At 47.5% G+C, this 13,655-nt stretch overlaps 1 protein-coding gene across 3 annotated transcripts in view; it reads right to left on the bottom strand.

Moving 5' to 3' along the window:
* Positions 1–9,495: 9,495 nt before the first annotated feature.
* TBCD (tubulin folding cofactor D) overlaps positions 9,496–13,655 on the bottom strand; it is a 2,218,561-nt gene continuing 2,214,401 nt past the window's right edge. For all 3 annotated transcript variants that reach the window (XM_086930600.1, XM_086930601.1, XM_086930602.1), the window contains one exon: positions 9,496–9,803. In XM_086930600.1, coding sequence (XP_086786726.1) covers positions 9,789–9,803 — 15 coding nt within the window. In that variant the 3' untranslated portion in view covers positions 9,496–9,788. The remainder of the gene's footprint in view (positions 9,804–13,655) is intronic.

Here is a 13,655-nt window from a genome sequence, read left to right as displayed (position 1 = left end):
GTGTTCTTTATTAAAGGAGCACACTTGTAAAATTCAATTATTTCCAGTTTGCACGAGGAAAACAACCTCCTAAATGTGAGGATGAACACGAGCCCTTTTTATTTACAAAATAGCTTTTGGGGAGAAACGCTCACTTGATCTAAACCAAACTAGCCATGTGAACTTCAGTTAAGTTAATCCCCTCCTCTAACTTTTGTATTTAGTTGCAAAGGACATAATATGTATATGTTACACTTTACATGAAATGTATAATCTTTACAGTATTTGTGTAGCAAACACACCGCACCTAAAGTATGAGTTACTTACCTTCGGTAACATTGTTTCTGGTAGAGACGATTCTAGCAACAGATTCCTTAACGTAGAATTATCCCCAGGCGTGAGACTGGATACGGAAAACTTTTTGCCACAGCATCCCTGCGCGCACCACGTGACACCGCCCTGACGTCGTCCGCGACGTCAGCGAGGATACATAAGTCCCACCCCGGCGCGGCTACGTGAGTTTTCTTCAGAGAACTTTTCCGTGCCACAACGCGGAGCCATCACTAACAAAACTGTGAGAATACTGGACAGTGTGTGAAAAAACCCAGCTAAACAGAAGGGAAAGAAACAAATGGTGAGAAACAGCACCATCCAAAATAGAGCCAGGTACTGAGGCACCAAGATCTGAAATGAAAGAGCAGGGCACAGCTACTGGAAAGCAATCCTGCAAACATATACAACAGCCTCCCTGGGGGCAGAAGCATATAAAAACACACAGCAGACCAAGAAGTCTGCAGCCACCGCCCAGAACAGAAAGGGACACCAAGGTCAGAGCGGAGAGCAAAGACCATTCAACAATAAACAGACAATACCAACAGGGAGAAAGTCTCCCCAAAGACAAAGTCGAGACAGGTCAAGGTCCCTCAACCCCAAGGACTGCCACAGACAGAAGTGCAAGCAACAAAGGGAAGAAGCCCGAGCAAAACCAACACTGGAGACCAGGGTGCAGGGGCGCAGAAGTGCCTGTAAAAAGTCAAGAATGGAGCAACAACAAGGCGAGCATCCACCGTAGAAAGAAAAAAGTATTCGCAAAAGACAACCACCCGGAGACAGGCGAGTGCAGAAGACCAAGAAGGACCCTCGCAGAACGGGATGGAAGGGCGGGTTGTGAAGGAATCTGCGGCTAGAATCGTCTCTACCAGATACATTGTTACCGAAGGTAAGTAACTCGTACATCTGATAGAGACTACTAGCTGCAGATTCCTTAACGTAGAATAGATACCCTAGCCATACCCAGGGGGAAGGAGGGTCTGCGAAAGGACCTTCCCAGCTCAGGCGAACCCAAGACCCAGACAGGGAACAAATCGCAGGGACAGGGAAATAGCTCAGCCCTCCTCAACAGGGGATGAGCCACAGGAACAGGGGAAAGAGCCCCAGTCCCCCCCCCAAGCAGACCAGAACCTCAGTGTCGCGGAAAACACCGCCCCACAGGGGATGTGTCACAATGACAAGCGGCAGCCCGCCCTCACCAAGCAGGAGAAGGAAGGGCAATACGAAAGGAGGCCATCAGCCAATGTACCAGTGACCTCCATCGGAAGCCCTAGGTACAGGCAATACGAAGAGAGACCAGCAGCCAATGTACCAGGGACCGCCACCGGAAGCCTCAGGTACAGGCAATATGAAAGGAGTTCAGCACCCAATTGTACCAGGGACCTCCATCGGAAGCCCCAGGTACAGGCAATACAAAAGGAGGCCAGCTGCCAATGAACCAGGGACCTCCACCGAAAGCGCCAGGTACAGGCAACGCAGGGGAGTACCGAAGAAGAGCAACCCCGAGACTCCAAGGGGAACAGCAGAAACAAGGGCAAGAGCCCTCCACCGGGAACACACCCAGTGAAGAGGGCGGCAAAACCCATCACAGCCAGACGTCAACAGGCCAGACAGAACAGCGCCTCAGTAATAAGGCAGGTGGAGGAGAAAAACATAGTCCCATAAGGCTCCTGAAAAACCAGAAGCAGGAGCGCCAGTACTCACTCCAAGGCCCCTGGCCATGGACCAGAAGAACAGGCGGGCGCAGCTGGACGCCGACAAGCGCCACTAAACTAAACGTCCAGACCACAATGTCCAGGCGGGCACAGCTGGGTGCCAACAAGCAATCAGCCGGAAGACAAAAGGGGAAACAAGTAGGAAAAACCAAGCCGTCAACACAGGAAAATAACCCCTCTGGAACACCAGACAGAGGACCAGGCCAAATGGCAGACAAAGGACAAAAACACCGCAGCACAATGCCGCACCTGCCCAAGAAAACGCATCAACGGCATACAGCAACACCAGGAAGGGCGAGGAACCCACAAGGGGGAGTCCACACCTTCCCAGTGTCTTACACTGGGAATCCAACAGCTACAAATACCCCACGTAGGGTAGGACACGGCCCAAGAAATATGGGAACCACTCTTAGGTAAGAAAATCCTGCATCAGAGTCCAAATTAGAAAACCTGCAGCAGAAACCACAGAAGGCTTAATAAGCAGCCAAAAAGAGCACTCTTTGCCAAAAAGGGCTGAACCAGCAGCCAACTGAAGAGGTAGGCCAACCCAGGACCCCAAGGGCACAGTATCCCTTACAGAAAGTGTAACGTTCACCCCAACACCAGACTCCAGGAGCAGTGGGATAACACCCCCCACTAAGACCCGGAGGATCAACAAAACCACCTACTTAGGAGAAGGAGGAGGACGACGGAGCCCCGCAAGAAGACGCTGAATGGCGGAGTCCGCAAGAGTGTTAAACAGAAGGACCCCGTCAAAAGGTAGATCAACCCTAATATTTTCAGGAAAAACAGCATCACATAGCCAGGCATGGCGATGGAGAGCCACACTAGTGGCCAAAGCACGGCCTAGAGCATCGGCAACATCCAAGGCTGCACGAAGAATAAATGCGGCCAACTCCCTACTATCCATCACATGGCTCCGTAGGTCAGCATGAGAACCCTCATGAGAAAGAAGGGACTGCACTTAGTCCCACAGACTTGAAGAAGCCCTGGTCAATACACACAAAGTGTTTAGCGCCCGCAAGGCAGCGCTAGAAGAAGCGAAGACATTACACCCCCATGAATCCAACCACCTGGCTTCCCGAGACAGAGGAAACAACACCACAGGCAAACACGGAAAGGAATTCCGCAGAAGAGAGTTTTGAGTAGAAGGGTGGAAAGAAAGACAAACAGGGTCCTGCGGAGCAGGGCGGTAACGATGCAGAAGTGCCTGAGGCACCGGATCACCCATAGGAGAATTGTGGAGTGACGCTTCAAAGGGAAGGAACAACTCCCGTCCACCAGAGCCCTGGTGGAGAACTTCCAAAAGGTTGTCCGTAGGAAACGGGAGTGACAGGTTCTCCCATCCGCAGAATACCAGCAATGTGGAAATGGCCCGAACAAAGGCAACACTAGCCTCCGTAGGGCGCAGTGGAGGAGAAAGTAATTTCTCCGTGGGCGACGGCTGCAGGCTGAGCAAGGAAGAAGCGGCTAGCCCCGGAATAGTGGGGAATCCATAGATGAATTGGGAACCTGCAGGGCCCCAGGAGGCGGAAAGGCCCGGGGGAAAGCCATCTGCAAGCCACGAAAAGAAGGGTTCGAGGATTTAGGCCGTGGGGGCGGCGAGGAGCCCTCCCTGGAAGATGCCGGTGAAAAAGCAACAATACGGCGCCCTGTCTCCGGGATGGAACACACCAACAGATGGCCGACCTCTAAAGAAGGGGCCTCAGGGGACGAATTCGAACTCTGGTGAGGCAGCTGCCTGCTCAGAGGACCGAGGGGGACTCGGGGGCAAGCCCGGAGTTCCGGAGGTCTCCTGCGACGCAACAGGGAGCCCCATAGGGATTTGCGACGAGGCAGGGATGCCAGGCGCAAAAGAGGGGAGCCCCGAAGGACCCCACCTCGATGACACCACCCTCCTACGACCTGGAGCTGAAAATTCCAGGCCGGAGCGGCTGGTGTCTCCACGCAAGGCAAGAGATCAACGGACGTCTCAGGAGGTGGAGGAAGGGCCAAAGAAGCCTGCAACGCCGCCGCGTAGGCTGTCATTTGGGCCCTAGTCTTCTCTGCCCTGGGAAACGGCTGGTAAGAAGGCAACAGGCGGGCGCATGGCCCGGGGGGAGCAGGTGCCCACCACAAAAGGATGACAAGGCCTCAGAGATAAACTGAAGGACCTACCAGCCGGCGAGCCATGCCCTTGGGGCGCAGCGAAAGACGATGTCGCAGACGAAACCAGCAGTTCCTTGCTTCCGAGTTAGAGGACAGATGCTGGGATGACACTGACCTGGACAAGCGCGCCGACAGCAACTTCATCTCCGACCTGGCTTTTCGAGCAGTAGCAGCACCCCGCCATGTGCCTTGAGACCCTCACAGGTAAGTAGTGCGCTTTCAGTCAATCAATCACACATTTGTAAAGCGCGCTACTTACCCGTGAGGGTCTCAAGGCGCTGGGAGGGGGGAATCTACTGCTCGAAGAGCCAGGTCTTGAGTAGTCTCCTGAGGAAAAGTAGGTCTTGGGTCTGCCATAGGAGGATGGGGAGGGTATTCCAGGCCTGGCGGCGAGGTAGGAGAATAATCTGCCACCGGTGGTCGCTGTTCGGATGCTGGGGACGGTAGCAAGGGCGCAGTCGGCAGAGCGGAGCTGGCGGTTAGGGGTGTAGAAGGTGAGTCATCTGTTGAGGTATGATGGTCCGGTGTCGTGGAGTGCCTTGTGTGCGTGGGTGAGGAGTTTGAAGGTGATCCTCTTGCTTTACAAATTTCATGATTGAGAAGGGGCTGGGAAACTGAACTGGTCTTCAACTGAGCACAGTAACTGATCAACATTGCCTAAAGAGCTCAACCAGCACTGATGGACTCTTCTAAAAGCATGTGAACTATAACATTTAACCCAACTTTCTATGCCCAAATATTTAGCACTGGTACATCACAAACTATCCAAACATAAGCTGCTGCTGTTTGCGAAGCTAGTATTTTTTCCAATTTTCCACAAATTTAGCGCACCTCAACTCTCTACACGAGGACATCTGTGAAGCACAGGTAGTGGCCCCTTGTCTGAAAAGTACTACCCTGTGTCATCAAAGGTATAAACTGGCTCTTATCTACCGAACCTTTACATACTCAATAACCCAGTGTACTTTCTTCTCCACTACTCTTTCTACTTTCTTCTCCACTACTCTTTCTTTTCTTCTACTTCTACATCTACATCAAGGAGCAGCAAGGGCAGGCGTAAGCACAGGCACCAACAGGCGACACATGCACCAGGAAAAGGGGGCCACAGCAAAAGTTACAGAGTAAGGCCACACAGATCGCAAAACGTGAAACCACACAAATGATGCACAGCACTCAGACAAACCTCTCATCGGACGTTAAGATAGTATCACTGAACGTCAAAGGTCTTAACAGTCCGGTGAAAAGGATAAAAATGCTCGAACACCTCAGGAAGCTTAAGGGCGACATATTTGTACTACAAGAGACAAGACTAGAAGCCGAGGACATAAAGCGCCTCAGAGCAAGCTGGATAGGCGATGTTATAGGGTCACCAGCACAGAACAAGAAAAATGGGGTGGTGACAATAACCAGCAAGAACTCAAAGCTAACAGTAGTAGACACACAGGCAGACACCCAGGGAAGAACTCTTGTGACTAGCCTAAGGAGAGCGGGGGAGACAATACATGTGGCCAACATATATGGCCCAAACACTGACGATAAACCCTTCTGGGAAGGAGTTGGGGCGCAACTGCACACCTTGCCACTAGATAACCTCCTTGTAGTTGCTGGCGATATGAACCAGGTCCTAGACCCAGATATTGACAAACACCCCCACAGACCGAGCTCAGCCACACACAGAGGCAACATCCTAAGGAACCTGTGCTCTAAGCCTGAAGGACCCGTGGCGTCTAAGCAACCCAGACGCTAGAGAATATACCTTTTACTCCAACCCACACAACTCCTACAGCCGAATTGACTACATTCTCATGTCGGAAACACACACCCACCTCATAGACCACACTGAAATTGGCCCTAGGACAATTTCAGACCACTCGCACATAAGCCTAACCCTATCAGGGAAGCACAACGAAAAACCAAACCGAAGATGGCGCTTTGATGACAGTCTGCTCAACAACATCTCTGCGAAAGCGGAGATAGAAGCGGCTATAAAAGAGTACATAACAATAAACGACACCCCAGAGACAGACAGAGGAATGCTATGGGACGCTCTGAAAGCTACCATAAGAGGGACCGTCATGACAATTAAGGGCAGGCTGAACAAGGAAAGAAATAAAAAAATTGCAGACCTAGAAAAAGAAATTAAAAATCTAGAGAACGGCCACATAGCCAACCTAGAGGACAAGAACACCCTTACATGCCTAACTAAACGGAAGTACGAACTCAACAGAATCCTGAGCGAGAGAGCAGGGACCTGGATCAATAAATACAAATCGATTAACCTGTGTACAGCAAACCAGGCAGGGAAAACCTAGCATCCTACCTGAAGGGAAGACAGAAACAGCACACGATTGGGGCCATTAATGACAGACACAACAAGACACAGACTACAAACAAAGACATTCTGGAAGTTTTTAGAGACTTCTACGAGGGACTATACACAAGAGACGAAACACTAAAAGTTGATGGAGGGAAAGAACTACTAAGTAGCATATCCACACCAACGCTATTAGAAAAGGAACGAAACATCCTCGAGCTAGCTATAACGGAGGACGAAATAGGGAAAGCCACGGCTAGCCTAAAAGACAACAAGGCACCAGGGCCAGACGGCTTTACGGCCGGCTTTTACAAGCAGTACCTACACATTCTCAAACCGACCATGCAAGAAGTATTCACGAGGTGTGTCCAGAACGGACGCATGACACAGTCAATGGCAGAAGCAAACATAATAGTTATACTAAAGGAGGGTAAGGACACCAACGAGGCAAAGAATTTTAGACCAATCTCACTCCTAAACGTAGACTGTAAAATATACGCAAAAATACTGGCAACCAGACTGAATGCTTACCTACCGAAGCTTATACACCGCTCCCAGGTAGGCTACCTCAAAAACCGTATGTCCCACAACAACACAAGACTACTATGCCACATAATTAACCACTCCTCCAAAAGCAGCAATGCAGCTGTCATGATAGCCCTAGACGCGGAGAAAGCTTTTGATAGGGTGTCATGGCCATACCTTGACCAATGCCTGGGGAAATTTGGGCTGGGAGCCAACTTTACGAAGATGGTAATGGCCCTCTACAACGACCCCAAAGCAAGGGTGGTTGTAAACGGAGGCCCGCTCTCACCAGCTCTTTTCCTGCTAGCGATAGAACCACTATGAACCATGATCAGAACCAATAAAGACATTGCAGGAATACTGGTAGGGGAGGGAACTTTAAAACTAGCGGCATACGCAGATGACGTACTAATAGTCACAGAAGACCCAGAGAGATCCATCAAAGCGCTGATGGACACAATAGAACAATACGCCCAGGTCTCGGGGAACAAACTGAACAGGGACAAATCGGAATGCAAACCGCTGAACGTATACACAACAAAAACGGTGCTAGGCTCGTCCGGCCTAACATGGCAACAGAAGCCCATAAAATACTTAGGCCTCCTCTTCGAGAGGGACCTAAAGGCCACACTGGAACATAACGAGCAAGCCACTCTCCAGAAAATTAAGGACAGAGTTGAAGGGTGGTCTCCCAAATTCACAACGTGGTGGGGGAGAGTGGAAACGATTAAAATGATGCTGACACCAATGGTTAATTACATGCTGTGCATGCTGCCACTAATAAACATGGAAGACTTCCACAAAAGACTTGACAAAATGCTGAACAACTTCCTGTGGAGGGAGAAGAAGCCCAGAATAAGTCTACACAAGCTTAGACTGTCAAAAGACCTGGGAGGCCTTAACTTAACTAATTTCAAAAGATTCCAGGTAGCGTGCATAGCCAGACAGGGGCTCCACTGGCTCGACCCGAGACCAGACTACACCCCTGCATGGCTTTCACTGGAGCGGGGATTTCTAAAAGGCATGAACCCAGTCGCCCTTCTCACCGCCACCAGACACCCGGAGATCAAGGACAACCCAGTCCTAAAGAATACAAAAATAGCGCTCCTAAGGGTGGACAAACTGATGACAACAAGCATAAGGAAAAGTCAATTTGAGTCCATCTGGCACAACCCCACAATAAATTATAGGGACAAGACTCTGAACATGCCCTCTTGGTACAGAAACGGAATATCCACTGCCAATGACCTTCAGAAACAAGGCACGCACCTAACTTTTGACACCCTCAGGGAAGAGCACAAGCTACAGAGCATAGAACTATACAACTTCCTGAAGATCAAGGTAGCTAGGAGGAAGGCAAACCTTAACGGTCTAACACCATCACTCATACAACACGCCGCCAAACTCAACACACTGGGCCACCAAGTTGCACACCTCTACTAAGCTCTAAGTCCCAAATCAACCAAACTCAATGACAAAGTCACGAACTTTTGGGGTACAATAGCGGGTAGGGTGCTAAGTGAGGACGAGAAAGCAGACCTATGGAGATCCACATCTAGGAGAAAGGTAACGGCAACGCTAAACCAGACCAAATTCTGGCTAGTACATAAGGCCTACTGGACACCAGCCCGCCTAGCAGGCATGGGGATCCGGGAGAGCGACTCATGCTGGAATTGCGGCAAGGGGAAAGGAAACCTAGAACACCTACTCTTTAGCTGCTCTAAGGTTAGAGAGTTCTGGGACAAAATTGAAATGCTAATTAACGAGATCACAGGGTTAACCATACACATAGACTTCCATAGCCTGGTACTCGGTTTCACCTCCCCAGCAATCACGACTATAGAAAACCGCAACTTAATTGACCTATTGCTGACTGCGGCTGTCAAAATGGTCCTAAGTAATTGGAAAGACACAGCGAAAGCCACGCCGAAAGTATGGCTTAACTGGATTACCTATCTACGAGGGGCTGACAACATAACAGCGACACACGCACCGAAAACACACAGGCAGTCGAATATGTGGGGTTCCCTACATGACTTCCTAGCATCATCTGAATCCAGGATCTAATATAACCACTGACTCCTTTATGAGAAAGGGTTCTCTCAATATTAGGACCCTATGAGGCTCTCGGGCTGCCACTAAACAGTGACGGCCCCTCTTGCTGCCATGAGGGTGCAGCTACACCTCCACAGTTTGCATGGAGATTTTTACGTCACTCAGTTGTTTTGCTGATCAGTAATGTGCTGGTTTGCAGAGAAGGGCTAGGTTTATTTAAAAAGATTTTTGGACGACTACTTTGAAGTGTATACAGCCACGTTTCTCACTTAATTTGAAGGGGCAGTTAGTGAGCGTTTACCAGCATTAACCTGGATGTTGGCATTACATCAAACAGGCGCACACATACACTCTGTAACCGAAATAATCGACGCTGTAACAGTCCGTTCGTTATCGTTCAACACATACAATTATTTACTGCACAGTAACTTGTGTATGAAACATGATTTTATTGGAACGGACATTAGGCGGTGGCAACCCGTTAGCATGCATTTTATCCATACTGAGAGGTCATAAGTACAGAGTGCCATCTGGTGGCTATAGGAAGAATTTAGGCACTGAGAAGAGCCTCGGTTCGAAGCAGGTTTTCTCCGCTGATATCAACTGAGGATTGCGAAATATTAAACCAGCAAACGGTCGTATGTCCTCTTCTATCTTGTGCCTGCATACATGCCCCCAGCAAACTGGCTCAAAAGACGTTTCAACCCCTCAACAGGGCAGCTTCACGGTTGGGTGCTCTGTAAAAGAGAAAACATATTCTAATAAGACAAGATCTTTGGAAACGTGTGATTTGAGCAAATAATTCCGTTAAACATTTCAGCAGTGCATGTTATGCAAATTGTACTCAATAATCAGATATTCATTAATTTGATTAGTTAATCTAAGTCAATATAGGCAGAGTACGAAAACAGGTTGTCAAAAACTTGACAAATCCTTGGCGGGAATCCACGTCTTTAATTTGGGAATGCCTGGCTCCAAAAACGTTTTTTAAGGTCAGGCCTTATTTATTCCAGACCATGTTACTGTGCCCAAGCAGTCTCAAATTGTTCATCATTTAGTTTGGATAGATTATCTTCATTACACTGAAAACATCTAAGCGTGTCTTCGTTTCGGGTACAGCATAAAACAATTGTCCCAGCGTCAATGTGTATATACATCATACGGTGGTGTGTGGGGCACGTCTACAAACTGGCAGTAGGTGTTTGAATTATTGGGTAAAACCCAACCACGAGAACATATCTACATTACAACCTGAGGAGGTGTTGCTGTCAAGGTACCAGGGTGGACTGAGGCCTCCTATCGAGATAGCCCCATTGGATTCTGATTTGGTTGGTCTGTCGCCCCTTACACTAAGCCATGCGTGCTGACTCAGCAAGCATCTCCCCCATACCTCTCAAATATGTACAGTGGATATACCACAAACTCTGTGAAGGCCAACCCTCCTGTATTATCATCCTCCCCTATGATACTGGAACCAGGTGATTAAACAGGATAATTGCATTGTATTGTAATTGCAGTTATATAGTGCTTACTACCCCTGACGAGGCATTGAAGCACTTTACACCATGCAGCCCGCTGCTAAGGAACCCTAGGTGAGTCTTATGCTAAAGGATATCATCCTATGCATTTACTCCAGTGCCTTTGTGGAGGATTACATTAGTAGGAGATAGGTGGGATCAGTACTGGGGGGGGGGGGTGAGTTTAGGCAGATGGTAGGTGGGATTAGTAGAGGAGGAGCTAGAGCAGATGAGATATTGCTAGGATGCAGGGTGTGACTTTAAAAGAATGGCAGGTTGTGATCTTCAAGATGAGGTGTGGGCAATTTTCTGAAATACAAAAACATATATTACGGCAAACATGCACATGACTTAGACTGGACTGTACTCAGTGAGTGGAGGCGTGCAGAGGGTGGAAGGTAAGGAGAGGATTATTCATAGAAAAACGAGAGGTGACAATCGGAACACTTAAGTCAAGTTCAAAGTTTTAATGCAGGCTTTTAGGGACATAGAGTAGATTTTTGAGGTAGAATGCACTCCAAGGATGCAAAACTGTGGAAAAGTACATGATAATTTGCATGTGAGATAGTGCTATATTAGGTACTTTTGATAGGCCCTAGAATCAGGCAAAGAGCCAGTCTACTGCTAGGCATTGATAGACCACCGCTTCACTGTGGATAGCTGTTTAGCTCAGGGGCTGGAAGGGTAAAGTAACGGCTGGGGCATTTATAGGAAAATATCAAGAGCTAAACGCTGGAAAACAAAGTAAACCCCCTTACTCCTTAGATTAGGCGAGGTATACAATAATGGGTAATTTAAGAATTTTCTGTCCTGCTGTGAGGAGTTTAACTTGTCCCTGCCCAAGTTCTTCAACCCCTGTAGCTACTTAGAAGAAAGTCGGCGAGAGGCAAAAACCAACTGAATCCTTTTTTTAACTACAATAAAATAGAAAAGACATCTCTACCCTTTCGGGATTCTTAAACATACCTAAATTGCAATACAAACCACTCGTGTAAGCAGAACGGGTACAAAATTGGGGGAAAAAAATTGCTAAATTGATGATGAGCTGTGGTCCACAAATTGGATATGAATAGCTAAATGCTTCATCTATTCCCAATACAAGGAGAATACATTGACAAAATAAGCTCTGATGCTTGCGAGAGGGGATGCGCTCAGCCAGGCACATGCTGCACATATTATGTGTTATAAAGTAAGGGTTGACCCAATGGTACTGGGACCTGGGTATTCAATGTTATGTATTAGGTGGTCCCAGTTAAAGCAATATTCAAAATGCACAATAACAATTCTCATGCAGTCAGCATATTTTGAAAAAAGACTTTTAGGACAGATTATTCTCGAGGAATGTTATTTAATATACATCCTCAAATGCAGATCAGTTGTCAGAACAATCAACATAAACAATAATAAACATTCAATCTTATTGCCCAAAGGGGGGCGTGGGAAAGGAGGACAGGTGAGTGGAAGGGACCGTGATCAGGATAGTGAGAGAATCAAATAAGTTGTGAAGTAAATAAACCGTGGTCTTATATACATTTGAAATTCAGTACCACATTGACATATGCACATTATCATTCAAACTCAATATGCATTCGAGATTCCTATCCCAGAATAACACAGCCACTTAATGTTCTGTTGTCAATGGGTGGGAACAGAGGAAGATGTGTCGACGTTTTGACCCCAAAAGGTGTAGGCTGAATCCTGCCCTACTGCGGGGTCTTCTTCAGGACAAGTGGGGGGTGGGGTACCGGGGTGGTGAAGGAGCCGAGCTTCATATAGTGAATTTCACTTGACTTGTGAAACCCGGCGAGCCAACATGCCGTAATTCCAGAGATCTGCCACCTGGAACCTGTGTCCTGACGGAAGTTATACTGTCGGCATTATTTACCAACACCACTAGCGGTTGAGGCCTAACGATACCCCCGGATTAATTCCTGAGAAAATTACCGATGAAGTTCACTTAATGAAGCCCGGCCCGAGTACATGAACTTCAGGTTTATGCGCTCTCCTTCTTCATAGGAGCCTTCCAGCCCATCATATACTGTAGACGGTGCCACACAAAAAAGATGTGGTGTGTTTAGGTGCCCTCCTTCACCACCCCGGTACCCCACCCCCCACTAGTCCTGAAGAAGACCCCGCAGTAGGGCAGGATTCAGCCTACACCTTTTGGGGTCGAAACGTCGATTCATCTTCCTCTGTTCCCACCCATTGACAACAGAACATTAAGTGGCTGTGTTATTCTGGGATAGGAATATCGAATGCATATTGATTTTGAATGATAATGTACATATGTCAATGTGGTACTGAATTTCAAATGTATATAAGACCACGGTTTATTTACTTCACAACTTATTTGATTCTCTCACTATCCTGATCATGGTCCCTTCCACTCACCTGTCCTCCTTTCCCACGCCCCCCTTTGGGCAATAAGATTGAATGTTTATTATTGTTTATGTTGATTGTTCTGACAACTGATCTGCATTTGAGGATGTATATTAAATAACATTCCTCGAGAATAATCTGTCCTAAAAGTCTTTTTTCAAAATATGCTGACTGCATGAGAATTGTTATTGTGCATTTTGAATATTGCTTTAACTGGGACCACCTAATACATAACAGCACATATTATGTGGTTAGCTTTCTTTTGGGAGGACGTTCTATCTTATATAAAAGAGATAACATGAATTGCATTGGAAATTGGCCCTTTAGTGCTCTTATTTGAGAGAATGGGACATATACCCTTACATCACTTGCGGGCAGTCGGCCGCCTCCCACGTATTGGCAGCTAGATGTGTTATGGATTTGTTAAGTCATCTAAGCCAATCCCCACGCCTTGTTTTATGTGGGTCTAAGCTCTGGAATTCTTATGCAGAGAAGTTAATGGCAACAACATAAAATGGGAAACCAAGAAAAATTGTGGTCCATTTCAGACGTACTTTAAAAGAGATGGCAGTATTATATGTTCAGGGAAATATATGTGGCCAGCAAATGGACTATCGAACATATACTAGATGTCTTCTTTTAGTTCCTTTATGGGTAATGATTAGAAACAAATAATCTTATTTTACTCCATTG

Source organism: Lissotriton vulgaris, chromosome 7 (genome assembly GCF_964263255.1).
Source record: "Lissotriton vulgaris chromosome 7, aLisVul1.2, whole genome shotgun sequence".
Lineage (NCBI taxonomy): Eukaryota > Metazoa > Chordata > Amphibia > Caudata > Salamandridae > Lissotriton > Lissotriton vulgaris.
Note: the sequence above shows the minus strand (reverse complement) of the source record. Positions and strands in the feature narration are given on the sequence as shown.